The sequence below is a fragment of the Clavispora lusitaniae genome (assembly GCF_014636115.1).
Source record: "Clavispora lusitaniae strain FDAARGOS_655 chromosome Unknown tig00000078_pilon, whole genome shotgun sequence".
Lineage (NCBI taxonomy): Eukaryota > Fungi > Ascomycota > Pichiomycetes > Serinales > Metschnikowiaceae > Clavispora > Clavispora lusitaniae.
In genome coordinates this window covers 1,329,420-1,344,718 of record NW_027093977.1, presented here as the reverse complement: position 1 = coordinate 1,344,718, position 15,299 = coordinate 1,329,420, and the positions used below count along the sequence as shown (strand labels likewise).

At 48.5% G+C, this 15,299-nt stretch overlaps 5 protein-coding genes across 5 annotated transcripts; 3 read left to right on the top strand and 2 right to left on the bottom strand. All coding sequences in view use genetic code 12, as the record gives it.

The window, feature by feature from the left end:
* Positions 1-746: 746 nt before the first annotated feature.
* Positions 747-2,786, bottom strand: BRE1 (E3 ubiquitin-protein ligase; the record flags this gene model as incomplete). The annotated part of the gene is made up of 1 exon (XM_002616128.2): positions 747-2,786. One exon carries the CDS (start codon positions 2,784-2,786, stop codon positions 747-749), a length of 2,040 nt encoding a protein of 679 aa, XP_002616174.2.
* Positions 2,787-4,577: 1,791 nt separating this feature from the next.
* ROT2 (glucan 1,3-alpha-glucosidase ROT2) lies at positions 4,578-7,379 on the top strand (the record flags this gene model as incomplete). Its single annotated transcript, XM_002616129.2, has 1 exon — positions 4,578-7,379. The coding sequence occupies one exon, from the start codon at positions 4,578-4,580 to the stop codon at positions 7,377-7,379; it is 2,802 nt and encodes a 933-aa protein (XP_002616175.2).
* A 2,279-nt stretch (positions 7,380-9,658) lies between these two features.
* On the top strand, positions 9,659-11,095 carry SKN7 (kinase-regulated stress-responsive transcription factor; the record flags this gene model as incomplete). The annotated part of the gene is made up of 1 exon (XM_002616131.2): positions 9,659-11,095. The coding sequence occupies one exon, from the start codon at positions 9,659-9,661 to the stop codon at positions 11,093-11,095; it is 1,437 nt and encodes a 478-aa protein (XP_002616177.1).
* Positions 11,096-11,908: 813 nt separating this feature from the next.
* FOB63_002812 (uncharacterized protein) lies at positions 11,909-12,715 on the bottom strand (the record flags this gene model as incomplete). The annotated part of the gene is made up of 1 exon (XM_002616132.1): positions 11,909-12,715. The coding sequence occupies one exon, from the start codon at positions 12,713-12,715 to the stop codon at positions 11,909-11,911; it is 807 nt and encodes a 268-aa protein (XP_002616178.1).
* Positions 12,716-13,514: 799 nt separating this feature from the next.
* On the top strand, positions 13,515-14,708 carry FOB63_002811 (ribose phosphate diphosphokinase subunit; the record flags this gene model as incomplete). Its single annotated transcript, XM_002616133.1, has 1 exon — positions 13,515-14,708. The coding sequence occupies one exon, from the start codon at positions 13,515-13,517 to the stop codon at positions 14,706-14,708; it is 1,194 nt and encodes a 397-aa protein (XP_002616179.1).
* Positions 14,709-15,299: the final 591 nt, after the last annotated feature.

Genomic DNA, 15,299 nt, shown 5'->3' with positions numbered 1-15,299 from the left:
TATATATTTCGCGCTTTTTGCTGGCGCGACTCCCTCAACGGACAGTTACATCGTCGAAAGTCGGTCGGCGCACATCCTCTACTGCATACACGCACAACATCCCTGGTCATTGGCAAGCGCTTTGCCACCAGAGTCATGCAAAGGTTTCTCTTTGGCAACCACCGTGGCTGCTAAATCTTGTGTTTGCCCCCGGCAGAAACTAATAGTTTCTTCTTTCTGGTGCCACGCCTGTTTCGTCATGGCGCCAGTTTTAATGCGCTATTGAATGACAATTAAATGTAGCAACATTACTGGCTGTGAAAATGGTGGCGGCACGTCCGGAAGAAAAAAAAAACAACAATTTTTCCCACGCTTCATACCCGAAATAATCAGTTCTGATTGCAAAGCTTGAAAGACAAATAGCAATACTACTAGCTGTGAGTTTTGTCAACAAAATATCAATTCATTTGGGCATTTTCTTGAAGAATATAGGGGTTGGGAACAAAAAGGGAGGCAAGTTTTTTTTTGCGGTCCTCTGCGTATAGAAGGGCGGGTAACCTGTATTTGCATACGACGGCTATTTCTGAATTTTTTTTTTATTTTTTTTTTCTCAAACTGTCCTTTTTGGCCAATTATTCTTTCGCGTCTCCAAATTTACCAAAAGAACAATTGCGCGAATGAAACGAAAAAATACAGATGTACGGGTGCAAATACTCTTATGGTACAGTATACATATATAATACAGGCGGACTCATCTGAAATGAGTCTTAGAGGTGGATGGTGAGTAAGTCGTTGGAAGCAAAACCCTTGTTGCAAGTAGGACATCTTCTGAGCCGAGCGGCAAGCCGGTCTTGGACGCAGGCCTCACAAAAAACATGTCCACATGCGGTGATGACAGTATTCTTCCAGTTTTTGGAACACACGGAGCATTTCGTGATAGAGCGGAGGGCTTCCAATTGTTTCTGGTCTTCCTGGAGAATCAGCGAAGTGTTGTTCAGCCTATACTTTTGCAACAAGCTTTCTGTAGACTTGAGACGGGCCTCCAACTTGCTCTCGTTAAGACGTTTGGACTTGAGCTCGTCGAGGAGTTCATTCTTTTCCCGGCGCACAGTTTCCAAGTCACTTTTGAGTGCTGCTTTTTCCTTACTGGCGGTTTCCCTGCCTTTGGTCATTTGTTTGAGTGCCTCTTGTAACTTGACGTTCTCATGAAGAGCATTTTCTTTAATCACTCGGTAATCATTAATGCTTTTCGTCAAGACATCAATCTTGCCCACGTAGGTTTTCTCCAAGTCATTGAACTTTGCCACCAATTCCTGTGACTTGGCCGTCTGCGTCTTCAAGATTTTATTTTCAGCCACCAAGGAATCTTTCAAGCGCATGCTGGCAAAGTACTTTTGGTCTGCCTTGTTCTTTTCTATCGTCAATTTTTTAACCAAACTTTCGTGATCGACCAAGTCCTTCAATTTTTCTAATGCCACAGCACGAGTATCCTGGAAAGCTTGCTCCACTTCCTTCACTTCTTCACCTAAGATTTGTAGTCTCTTCACAAGTTCGCCTTTCTCCAACTTCTCTAAGGCAGCATCTTGTTGCATGTTGCGCTCATCTTGCCGCGTCTTTTCAAGTTCGCCAAGGCGTCGACTCAACATTTGATTCAATTTATTGAGTTCCTCATTTGTTTTCTTGTTTTCCATTTCCAGCTTTAAAATGGCTTGTTTACCCAAAAGCTCATCCCTAGCAGCACGAATGCGAACTAAGTCATTCTCGCTCTTGCTGAGGCTTTCCTTCAATCGAGTGTTTTCCTCTTCAAGCTCTTTGTTTACCAACGCTATTAAATTTCCTTCTCTGCTTTCAAGTTCCCGAATGCGCTGAACCAAGTCGTCTTTCAACCGTTCCGACTGGGCAAGATTCTCCGCCAAAAACTTATTCTGGCTCACAACAGACGCGTAACGCTCATTCTTGTTCAAATCATCTTCACTAAGAGATGCTAGGCGCAGCTCAAGATCAGAGCCTGACTTTTCTGTTTCGGCCAACTTCTGCGTGATTTCATCGAGTTGTGATTGCAACGAAGAGAATGCAGCCTTCATTTCCGCGTGCTCCACAGTCAATTTCTCGAACGCTTCCTTTTCTGCTGTTGTTTGTGCCTCGGCCTTCTTTGTCTCCTCTTGAGCCGATCCGTTGGCTTGCGACCCGTTCCCGCGGGGCTCAGGCTCATTGCTGGTAATGCGGCTGTTTTCCAAAATCCGTTTCAAAGTGGCAGACTCTCGCCTGTCTTTCTCCTTCTGCAAATTCTGGATATGGGCCCGAAGGGTGTCGACTTCCTGTTGCGCAGCTTCTTGAAGCTTTATTGCTGCATCCCGATCAGCCGCAAGCTTCACCGCGTCTAGAACACGCTCCAAGCCCTCATCAGATGCGGATGCAAGTGGCTGCAACAACTTTGCAAGGAGCTGGCGTCTTTCATCCAAAACAGCGTCAATTTCAGCCGAATCTGCAGCCAAATCAAGTGGAGGTGGCGACTCGTGCTTCGAAATGGCAACAACCTGGCGGTACCACGACTCCAAAAGCAGATGCACAGCTATAAACGCCTGGAACCGCCTTTCGTGTTTGGACACCTCAGCCGCCAACTCGGCCGCCTGTAACTTGTAGAAACGCATCTGGCGCCAGATGGCTTCCTTCTTGAAATACACCACATCTTGCTGGGTCAAAGGCCCGTCTTCACTAAGCAGGTCGAGCGGCTTCTTTTCAGGAACCAGCCGCTTTGCTTGGGTTTCCCCTTCTGTATCTTCCAAAGAACGTTTTCTGTCTTCCATATTACAGCAAAAGGCACAGAAAACAGCGATGGATGTGTGTCTCGGAAAGAAAACTGGCGGAAGAAAACTGATGGGAGAAAGTGTTTTCTGGCTGGTGATATTTTTCGGTCTTGGGTGCGTTTAGAGCGCGGCACGACCATATCCTAGAGGAGAACCAATGGTCATAATTGAAAGCTGAAAGCCTGGAAAGCCGTTTTTATGATAGACAGTAGGTTAAGTTGACTCTGCTCGAGTAAGGACGATCCATAGTTTTCTAACAGGAGCTCTAGTGTGAGAGAATCGTGTGGTGAAGACGAGAAGGAAAAGTGCAGTACAGAACAGTATGAAGTACCCAAACAAGGAAGTATGGCAACGGAAAAGGAATGAAAAGGATTGGAGAAAGAATGGAAGGAATTGGAAAATGGAATGGAAAAAAGAATAGAAGAATGGAGGATCAGTATTGCTAGGCCAGAAGATCTTCACATGGCTAGGGAGGTACGGGTTCAGGTTCAGACCCCATGGATTACCAGCAACACAAGGGACAAAAGGGTTTTGTGAGTCTGTCGTATGGCTTGTCAAGTGGGAAAGATGCATTATTTGCCATGCCCAAATCTGCACGAGTTATCGCTATTCGAAAAGAAGAACATGTCTGAAGCAGCACCTTTCACTATTTAGTCGCGGTTCCAATGCCTTACGCAGTTTGTTAAGGTCATTATTGTAGGGTCATTGTGACAAAATGGAGAATAAAAGCTAACCTGGTATCATTAAAAGTGGCAGGCGGCAATAAAGATCGAATAGTACGGCAAGATTCATGGCCCAAATTAGTCGCACTAATTGCCTCCGCACACATGAAGTACTGAAGGGAAATAGGACCCGAAAAGTGAAGAAAACGAAGAAGTTGAAAATTGGACAGAAAAAGCCTGGCCCTTGGAATCCAGAAGCAACGGTATTCAGTAGAATTTGAAAATTAAAATGGTTGGGCGTCGTATTGTCATTTTGAGAAATACTCCACAATGCGAATAGGTTTACACTACCAGTTGTATTCAGAACCTAACACATTGCAATTTTCTGCCTTATGGGTTAGATTCCTTAGAAAGGAAGCAAAGTCTAAATTAAGGCAACCGAGAGATAGCAAATAAAGTAAAAAAAAAATGCCGTACATCATTGCTCCACTGGAATAGAAAGGGTGCAAATAGTAGAAACCGAAGTTAATCGATTAAAAGAGAAGACCTGGTTATTTTATTTCTATAACGTTCTGGTTAGTCCCACGAGCAGAATTCAACTTCAAACTGTGAATACGGACGTGAAAGAAAATAGAGCATACATTTTAGCAAGAGCATTTAGCTTCAACACTTATAATACTACACCAGCTTGTATAATTGGAATTCAATTAGAGCAATTACTGCGAAGTCACACAGAGTTTCATCCATCGAAGTTACAATCCACGTTTGGTTATTCTATCCACTCTTGATTATTTCCATCCACTTTTGATTATTTCTATTCTCTTACTTGTTTCTACCGTTGCATTCACCTTCTGACTTATATTCTGCTACATTTCTGCACTTTCCTACACTTCTGCACTTTGTCCAACCTTTCTGCATTTTCTCCACGATTCCTCACATTTCTCTAAATGGTGCTGAACTTTTCAATTATCAGCAACAAAACTGATCCAACCTTTCAAACCCTTACATAGAACATATTCAAAATATGTGATCTCCAGTTGCGTTGTCTTTTCTATTCTCAGTATCATAATCTCGCATACCTTCACACTATAATCGCACAATTGACCTTTTGTCATTTATACTCCACTTCATGAATCCCGTTGCCCTCCTTTTTTTTTCTCTTCTCTGGGCCCGGGTCTTCGCCGTGAAAGAGTACCTTTTCAAAAACTGCGCTCAATCCGGTTTCTGCCACCGCAATCGCCATTTGGCGACCCAGAATTTCGAAAGTCCATACTTCGTTGATCCAGCATCCATTGTCCACGAAAATGGCTCTGTGGCAGGCACAATATACAAAAAATTGCCTCTGAATGACGTGGTGGCCTTACCCTTTGATATTTCCTTGCTTGTGGGTGATAGCGTACGCTTTCAGATTGACGAAAACAGACAGCCTACCGGGCCGGCGCTGAAGTTGAATCCAAGGCGATTCCGAGCCGCTGAGACTGCGTTTGACGGCCCTGAAAACGAGAAACAACAAGTGCTTTCCAAAGATCAAGTCAGTGTGCTGGATAACGGCATTGTGCTTGTTTATGGCCCAGACAATGAGTTCTCCGCCCGTCTTGACTTTGCACCTTTGAAGTTGGCTGTTTCTCGCCACGGGAAGGTCCAGGCAGTTTTTAATGCCCGAAAATTGCTCAATATCGAACACTGGCGGCCGCAGAAGGAAAACTCGGCCCACTTGTGGCCCTACGAGTCCGAATTTGACATGTTTTCCGACTCCTTTGGCGACCTGCGCGACGACACCAAACCGTTTGGCCCAGAATCGGTCGCTGCAGACGTCAGGCTTATCGGCTTTGACCATGTGTTTGGGCTTCCGGAACATGCTGACCTGTTCAGCTTGAAAGACACTACGGATTCAGAATGGCCGTACCGGCTCTACAATGTGGACATTTTCGAGTACGAAACAGAGTCCCGCATGCCCATGTATGGCTCGATTCCTTTATTGGTTGGTGTCAAGCCCGATGCCGCCGCAGGCATATTTTGGGTGAATGCCGCAGACACTTTTGTGGACATCAAAAAGGGACACTCCAACACTGACAAAGATGCGGAAAAAAGCAAGGGCCACGATTCTTTGGTCGACACACACTGGATGTCCGAAACTGGAACTGTGGACATCGTCATCATCTTGGCAGCGACACCAGAAGAAATCAACGCCAAGTATGGCCAGTTGACCGGCCACGTTTCGCTTCCGCAGCAGTTTGCTTTGGGCTACCACCAATGCCGCTGGAACTACAACGACGAGAAAGATGTCTTGGATGTCCATGCGCAGATGGATGCCCATGGCGTCCCTTACGACACTATCTGGCTTGACATCGAGTATGCCGACAAGAAAAAGTACTTTACGTGGGACAAAGAAGCATTCCCCGACCCGGAGGGGATGGCGGCCGAGTTGGCCCGAACGGGGAGAAACTTGGTGGTGATTGTGGACCCACATTTGAAAACAGGCTATAGTGTGAGTGAAGGCGTAGAGAAGCTTGGTATTTCGATTAAGGACCGGGCCAACTCCACTTTCAAGGGCCACTGCTGGCCTGGCGAGTCTGTGTGGATCGATGCAATGAACCCGAACGCCCAAGCATACTGGGATGAGCTTTTCCTGCCCGGCAGCGTTCTTCTTGGAGCAACATCGAACGTTCATCTCTGGAATGATATGAACGAGCCGTCTGTCTTCAGCGGACCAGAAACCTCCATGCCCAAGGACACACTTCACTGGGGAGATTTTGAGCACAGAGCTGTACACAATGCTTGGGGCCAGCGGTTCCACGAACTTACTTTCGAGTCGCTTGAGAAACGCACACAGTACAGCAAGCGGCCGTTTATTCTCACACGTTCGTACTTTGCGGGATCCCAGCGCTCGGCTGCAATGTGGACAGGCGACAACATGGCCCGCTGGGAGTATCTTCGGGCGTCGTTGCCCATGGTGCTTACTTCGAACGCCGTGGGAATGCCTTTCGCCGGAGCAGACGTGGGCGGATTCTTTGGCGACCCGTCGAACCAATTGCTCGTGCGGTGGTACCAGACTGGGCTCTTCTATCCGTTTTTCCGGGCTCACGCTCACATCGACTCCAGAAGAAGAGAGCCATGGATTCCGGGCGAACCGTTCACGTCGCACATCCGGGATGCGGTACGTTTGCGCTACCGCTTGTTGCCTACGCTCTATACGCTTTTCCACGACGCCAGTGTAACAGGAAGTCCCGTGTGGAGACCCATGGTTTGGGAACATCCAGACTCCGATTGCTATGATGTCGAGGATCAGTTTTATCTTGGGCAATCGGGCCTTCTTGTGAAACCGGTGACTGAGGAAAACGCCAACAGCGTCGACATTTTCTTCCCTGCTAATGAATGTTATTACGACTTTACCAGTGGACATGTGGCTGATGTGACACCTGTCGCTTTATCTGAAGCAGGAAAGCTTTCGCGCACAGTGTCGCTCGAAGACATACCGATGTACGTGAAGGGTGGTTCTGTGTTTGCCTTGCGTGATCGGTACCGGCGCTCGTCCAAGCTCATGAAGGCTGATCCGTTCCACTTGGTTGTGGGCTTGGATGCAAACGGTGTGGCTTCGGGGAAGTTGTATCTCGACGACGGAGAGTCGTACGATTATAAGAACGGCCAGTACACTGAAACCAAGTATGAGATGGTGGCAGGTCAGTTGAAGAGCCAGGTGAATGGCGATCCAAACTATGCTCTACTGCTGAGTCTTCGTATCGAGAAGATAACCATCTTGGGCGCTCAGGATATCAGCAGCATCGAGGCGAAACAAGACGGCCGTCTGTGGTCTGTGGAATTTTTTCAGCACAAACATTATGTGGAGATATTGAACCCACGAGTCGGAGCTGCAGCAAATTGGACCATCAATGTGGTGCATATGCCAAGACATGAGAAAGACGAACTCTAGAAAAAGAATTAGAGTCCGGAAGACAGTGGTCAGATCGGAATATCCAGGTTGGTCATGCGTTCCATTAGAGCCAATTAAGTGGTCACTCCAGGGTTCATGTTTCAGCTTTTCACAGCAGCCTAGAACTTGAGGAGTGCTTCCACAATTCTGAATCGTCCATCTTCTGATAAATTGCCTGTCTCAGATGTGTAAATACAGACTATATCAGAGCCAGCAGGAAATAGGCTCGATATTCAACCTATGCCTATAGGTGGAGACACCGTACCTAGTATTTCTTTTTGCAGACGCAGCTTGAAAACAGGGCCAGTACGGCTTCGACGAGAGCAATTAAGCGGAATGATCCAATGAACAGCCCCCAGTAACTACGTCTAGCCTCCTGCTAAATGCTTTAGACTGATTGGACGGCACATGGAACAGTTTGTCCATCAGTGGAAGTCCCTTCCCAACAATGAGCCATACGGCAATGTGAACGAGATAGGGAAATAGCGGCCCGATGCAAGGTAGAGTTGGCCTCGACGCATTGTTTTATTTCCTTCAAAGCATGTATAAGCGCTGGTGTGAGATGCGTAACGGCGAAATAATAAAGTTGCCCATGCGTCAAACGAGAGCAAGAAAAAGAAAGAAAAGAAGGGGACAGGCGGAAGAGCAAGCAGGAAACAATGACACATGTCGAATAACGATTGACTAGCCGGGAAACTAAGCTATTGAAAGAAGGGAGAGAAGAAAATTTACGCATGATTCTGCGACGTTGCAAGACAAATCCATGACTTTGCTCGATACGGACACCTGATTTACGCCGAGATGAATACGATGCAGCGCACCTCAGACTAAATGGCAGATGCTTACGTCATTGCTAGCACAAACAATGGCAGTTTGACCATGAACAATACAAATAGGTGCAGTTTGGAGTTCGGGCGCATTTTAGAGCTGTGGCATCAGGTGGAGACTTTTCTCCGAGGGGATTGGCGCCGCGCAGAACAAAGACCGCGCGGGCTAGGCATGGGATTATGCTCGTGCTCCGGCGAGTTTGGGCGACGGTGCCTTTTATGGGGCGGACCGGCGGCCCCAATCTGGGGCAGACGGCGCGGGGTTTCGGCGCATAGGCCGCTTCGCCCCAAAATAGCGCGCGGACACACCAAGGTGCGGCGCTGCCTGGGCAAAATCTGGCCGCAGGCAAGCCAATATAGTTAAGCTTTCGCTAGTGATTGCACAAGACATGCTTCGGTGCCTGTCGTTGTGCATGATGCATTGTCGATTCTGCGCTGGAATTGTCAGAGGATGTCAGCGTCTGAAAATATAAGGTCAGCGACTGAAAATTGGAGGTCAGCTTCTGAGAATTGGATGTTAGTGTCAGTCATTCGGTGATCGGTAGATGATTGGTCGGATGGTGGTGTTGGTGGCGGTTGTCGCCCAATCTTCGATGTCTTACTGTCTTCGATGTCTTCGATGTCTTCGGTGTCTTCGATGTCTTCAGTCTTCAGTCTTCACTGATGTCTTCAGTCTTCACTCATGTCTTCTCGCGAACTTCTGCTGCCCGCTCAGTTCTCCATCGTCCGTCGTTATCGCTATCAGCGCCCAGTCCAGCAGGAACGTAATACACCAGCCATTGTCATATTGTGTAGTCTATTTCGCAGTCTCAGCCTCTCCATTCTACTCGGCCCGAGCGGCTGCATTCTTCCCGGTCGCCTGTCATGCTCCACCAGTCTCACCATTCTCCATTCTCCGTTCGCTCTCCTTGCTCTCCCGTCGTCGCCTGCACTTTTTCCCTCCAGCGGCCTCCTCTCCTACATTCCCGTGGCCATTCCCCCCGAACTCGCCGTTTCTACACCTGCTCTCCCATTCCCGGCCTAAACGCCACCGCCCGAGATCGCACACGAGCCCGCGCCGCAAAGCCTGCCGCCCATTGTTCTTGTTTCGTATATGGCGCTTGCCAGCGTGGACAGGGTCAATCTTCTCCTGCAGCAGAGTGCGGCTTCGGTGCAGCACCTTTATAGGTGGTCGTTCTGGCTCACTTAGACATCACCGTTCCCATCACACCCAAACAGCACAAACACAAAAAGACACCCACGCCGGCGCCAGAATAGTTTGAGAACGCACCAACACAAACCCGGCCCACACACTGCAACATCCGCCCCTCTAGCCGGACCCCGAAACGTCACCCTGTGCCGATTAGCTCTGGATTCTTCTCCATCTAGTGCGCTTCTTCTCTTTCGGCGGCAACACCTCCATCCACGGTCTGCTGCGGCCCGCCCGAGTACACAACCACACCTTAGCCCAGCATGGCGACGCGCAAAGACGACACTGGCGGTCTGAACGACTTTGTCAAGAAACTCTTCACCATGCTTTCCGAAGACCGCTACTACGACGTTGTGCGGTGGACGGCCGGCGGCAACAGCTTTGTGGTGCTCAACACCAACGAGTTCACCAAGGAGATCCTCCCGCGGCACTTCAAGCACAGCAACTTTGCCAGCTTTGTGCGCCAGCTCAACAAGTACGACTTCCACAAGGTCAAGATCTCCACCGAGGAAAAACGCAGCTACCAGTACGGCGACGACGCCTGGGAGTTCCAGCACCCGGACTTCCGCAAGGACGACCGCGACGCCTTGGACAACATCCGCCGCAAGGCCCCGCTCAAGAAGGATGCCGCCTACGAGGCCAACCCGCACTACGACGCCCAGCTTCTGCTGCTCCGCACAGAGCTTCTGAACGTCCAGGCCGACCTCCGTACGCTCAGCGACAAGTACCGTGCGTTAGTCGAACTGATGGTGGCCGTCAACTCCTACAACGAGCGCCAGTACCGCTCCATCGGCGTCTTGGTGCATTGTCTCAACCAGGCGGGCATCAAGATCCCGCCGCTCGACTTGCCCAGCCCCAACTTGCTTGGGCTCGTGCTGCCGCCGCGCGCGGTGGACAAGCCCGTGAAACTGGAGCCCGAGCTCGAAAAGACCGCAAGCTTGCACACGCTGCCCAAGGCGCCGCAAGGCTCGGCCCAGCCCCACAGCGGGGGTGCGCCGCCTCTGCAATCGTCGTCTGTGCCTCCCCACAGCGGGGCTGTCCAGCCTCAGGCGGGCCCCGCCGGTCCCCACAGCGGGGTGCAGCCTCATGGCGGCGCCCAGACGTCAACTCCGTCGGCGCCCGTGCTGTTTGAGCCCGTAGACGGCAGCACGCCCAAGTTCCATGTGTTGCTAGTGGAGGACGACAATGTGTGCATCCAGCTCTGCCGCAAGTTTTTGATGAAATACGGGTGCCAGGTGACGGTGGTGACAGACGGACTAAATGCCATTTCCACGGTCGAGCATACAAAGTACGACTTGGTGTTGATGGACATTGTCATGCCCAACTTAGACGGCGCCACTGCCACCAGCATCATCCGCCTGTTTGACACCAAGACCCCGATCATCGCCATGACCGGAAACATCCAGGATAACGACTTGGTGACATATTTGCAGAACGGCATGCTGGACATCTTGGCCAAACCCTTCACAAAGGACGACTTGTACCTGATTCTCAGCAAGCATCTTTTGGCATCGCCGAAAAACTTTGAGCAGCCCGGTGAGTTCCAGCTTCCGTTGGAAGAAGGCATGTCCCAGCCCATGGAAATGCCCATGCAGCCGCTTCTGCCCATAAACCAGCCCATAGCCCAGCCCATGGGCCAGCTGATTGCTCGTCCTATCATGGAGCTAGAACAGCCTACAAAAAAACAACGAATGCAGTGATCATAATCTTGGAGTCAAGCTCTTTGTGACTAGAAGTTTTTGACTACTCGTATTCAGCTCTTGATAGTACGAGCATTCCAGAATGTGTCAAGGATCCTTTGGTTTGTCGCATAAGGCACTCTACATTGTGGAAATAATCGGAACGACTTCTTTCAGTGTTGCTGTCAGCTCAGCTTTCATTTTTTTAAGAGTATACTGCTTAGATGGTCTATGGTATTTCCTTGATTAAAGGGTCCACCCAGAATCCTCTGTTTCTTGTCAGACTCACATGAGTCTAGAAGAACATGAATGCCGCTTATGCTATTGCCATGTTGTACCTCCTGTTGAGGTGTGAAATTTGCAACGGTGATGGTTTTACTTATTCCTCCTCTTGTCTGCCAGCGTCAAACCTGCCAGCTTTCATTTTATTCTAGACACGGCCAATTGGTCAGTGGTGTATCCTGTCAGATGGCTTGTTCGCACATGTCGTTTCAAGCAAGGCCGCAGTTCTAGCTCTATGTGGTTTGGCTACCTGCGGCTCATTAAAACAGTAGCCATCTTTCTTATCCGGATTGTGGATTTTGTTTCCTCTGACTTCCATCCATCTCAACCAGCTATTATACTCTCAGTTTTCCTTTTTTGAACCTATCGCCTCAAAAGATTTGCTACTTTGTGGCATGGAGAGTAACACTTGGTTGTACTTTTCGGATCTTCAAATTAGAGACGGTGATACCTCCTTCCGAACCACTTGTACAGCGTCCCAATGCGGGGGTAGTCTCGTCTCTAGCGCGTGTTTTCATTCTCTATCCATAGCTATATACTAATCCTATTTTACTATGTCTTTCCCACGATGATATTTAATGCCAAATCGCTGAAGGAGTCTTTCCAGGCCTCCGATGCAGAGCATTCAAGTCGCTTCACAACAACCAGCTCAAAATATGCCAGGTCCACATCATATTCTAATACGGGCTCCACGTACACATTCTTGCGCTTCCGTCTCCGACCAGCAACGCGAAACCCGTCCGCTGATGACCCATGATCATGATCTGTTGTTTTCTCTTTATGCAATTTTTCGTCTTCTGATGTACCTGATTTGCCCGCTTCTTTCCCATCCTGATCACTAAGAACTGTCTTCTTTTCATCCTTCACTGCCACATGCACTAATGTTGCCAATGTAGGGTACTCTGCGAGGAAGCGAGCCTTTCCCAAAGTGCCCATTGTCACGGTCACGTCATTTCCCAAGATCCATCGGGGTTGAATGGTAGCAATAAATTTATCAGTCACGCTGCGCGGCGCATGTGGCATGTAGTATAACGTAGCACTGGCATCGTCGTCTTTTGAAACGTCTGCAATGCGGTAGCCAAGAACCGATTCCAAGAGATGAGCATCATTCTCGTCGAACACCGGGTCATACACCAGCACCTGTGCTGTGGCGAATTTCTTAACCAAGAGTTTCAAGAAGGCAAGTTGATATAGCGCCTGGAACTCCTTTGTGGGCGAGCCAAGGGCCAAACAGTGGATGTGATTGAAACCAACATCTTCTAGAACAGCTAAAGACCGCGAAAAGAAGTCTGAGTTGGCGAGAATGGCCTCCCGCTGACTCAATCGTAGCTGCACGGCGTCAAGAAGCTGTGTGTCCATGATATTGCTGATCACGTGCCGGTCTCTGCCTTTTGTTCCTTCCCGCTTCAAACCTTCTTCGACAAGTCTGTGCTTGACAGAAGTATGGGTCCCATCGCCAAAGACATGCACGTGATTGTGTGCACGTGCAACTAGGTTCTAGCCTTTCGTCCTCAAGGAATCAAGTCTAGGCCTGCTCATTGTTTGCACGTGACTTCCAATCACGTTGTGTTTGAAGTTCTACTTAGCCGCCTCTTCAATCGAAAGCTCAAACATCTGTGGTATGTGGAGAAGTGGAATATTTTTGACCTTTTTAGATGCTTCTGGACCTTTGCAATTACTCACAAAGCTCAATGGTTGATTCTAGGCAATTGAAGGAAACATTCTTTCCTTAGAAATATATCGCCCAAACCTATCCATATTCAATAAGCGATCCCACACAATTGTCATTATTTTGCTGTGGTCTGAATGTTTTGGTCTAATGCATTGAATGTCTTGATCTAATGCATTGAATGACTTTACCTAAATCCCTTTTCTCCTTTTGTTGTCTTTACGTTTAAGTATGCCTTCTACCCGCTGTATTTCAGATGATTTTGCAACCTGGTCTGCACCCGTGCCTCCCCACTAATCAACAGGCAGATATTTTTCTTGGTGGAGTGTTTTGTCACGTGCCAGTCATCACCCTGCACCAACCCCATAAAAATTTGGTCGTTCTCAAAAGCCTGTTCTCTGAGCTGTTCAGGTCTGCCGCCCCAAAATAGAAAAGCCCACGTTGTTTCCCACATCGTCTCCCCGCTCTCCGTCGCTATCTTCTCCCACCATGCGCAAGTGTAAAGTTTTTGTCGGCTCCTCCCATCCTGAGTTGGGCAAGCTTGTCTGCGACCGTTTGGGAATCGACCCGGCGCCATGTACTTTGAAGAAGTTCTCCAACGGTGAAACTTCGGTTCAGATCGGTGTCTCCGTACGTGATGAGGACGTTTACATCATCCAGTCTGGCTCTCCTGACATCAACGACCACATTATGGAGTTGTTGATTTTGATATCGGCATGCCGCGGTGGCTCGGCGTCAAAGATCACGGCGGTGATTCCTCAGTTTCCCTACTCGAAGCAGAGCAAAATGAAGAAGCACCGTGGTGCCATCACTGCGCGTATGTTGGCCAACTTGTTGATTATGGCAGGTGCCGACCACGTGGTGCTGATGGACTTGCACGCCTCCCAAATGCAAGGCTTTTTCACCAAGCCTGTCGACAACTTGTACGGTGCCCCTACCTTGGCCCGCTGGATCCGTCACAACATCCCCGATTGGGAAAACGCTGTCGTCGTCTCGAAAAACCCCGGTGGTACCAAGCGTGTCACTGCTTTGGCGGATGCATTGAAGATCAACTTTGCTATGATCCACACCGACCGTCGTAGAACCCACGACAACTTCCAGAAAACAACTCATTTGGCCGCTGATGCAGCTGCCTCTAACATTGTGGGTGAAGTCCAGACAGCACGTGTTGTTCAGGGCCACGTTGTAGACGACGACTACCCACTTGCTCCAGCTTCCAGCAACGGGGGCCCTGTCGAGGACCGCAACGTCTTGGGTGGTACCTACGACGCTGCCAACTCGGATGATGAAGACGAACCCACTTCGATTGCCCAAGAAAAGTTGATTACATTGGTGGGAGATGTGCACGATAAGGTGGCTATCATTTTAGACGATATGATTGACAAACCCAACTCTTTTATTGCTGCCGCAGAACATTTGCGTTTGAACTGTGGTGCCAAGGCTGTCTATGTTGTTGGCACACACGGTGTGTTCAGCCATACTTGCTTAGAAGAGTTGAATGCATCCAAATGCATCGACAAGATTGTGGTGACCAACACGTATCCGATTGGCGAGAAGCGCGTTGCCGCTAACAACAAGTTGGTTGTTATTGACGTCTCGCCAATCTTCGCTGAGTGTATCCGTAGGGATCACTTTGGTGAATCTATTTCCGTCTTGTTCGACTCCCTTGCGGCTATTGAATAAGTGCCGGCAACCTATATTATTTTAATGCACATCCGTTTTTCGAGTGTGATCCATTAACAATGCATAGAATGAATAAAGCTCACTGAGATTTTGTAGAAAACAAAATCACCCTGGGTACACATTCTCTCCTAGCTTCTTTATATACTTGTATTTATTTTCTATTTACGTCATCCAGCAGTTCAGCTAGAATGTAGTCTTTTCAATAGTACCAAGTTTCAGCCACGAAATCATTATGGTAATAGAACAGAAACGTTTCATAAGTATAAGATAGTTGAACGCTTTATTATTTTGAGAAGCGATGCATATATTCAAACAATAATGAGGCAGATGGTAGGTCCGACATCCAGGCTTCAGCCATCGTTGGTTGATTTCATAAATTCTGAAGAAGCACTATGTTTCCTGTTTAATCTTCCTCTTTAGACCTGAACCACTGAAACATATTAGTAATATCATGCAAATGGCAGAAAATCAGATACAGAAATAATGGTTACAACTTGCTGATTCACATGATGTGAATTCTTCCAGACAGACAAGGTCCTATAAACCGGTCTATCAGACTATGAAATTATTCAACTTCCAGCTGAACATGGG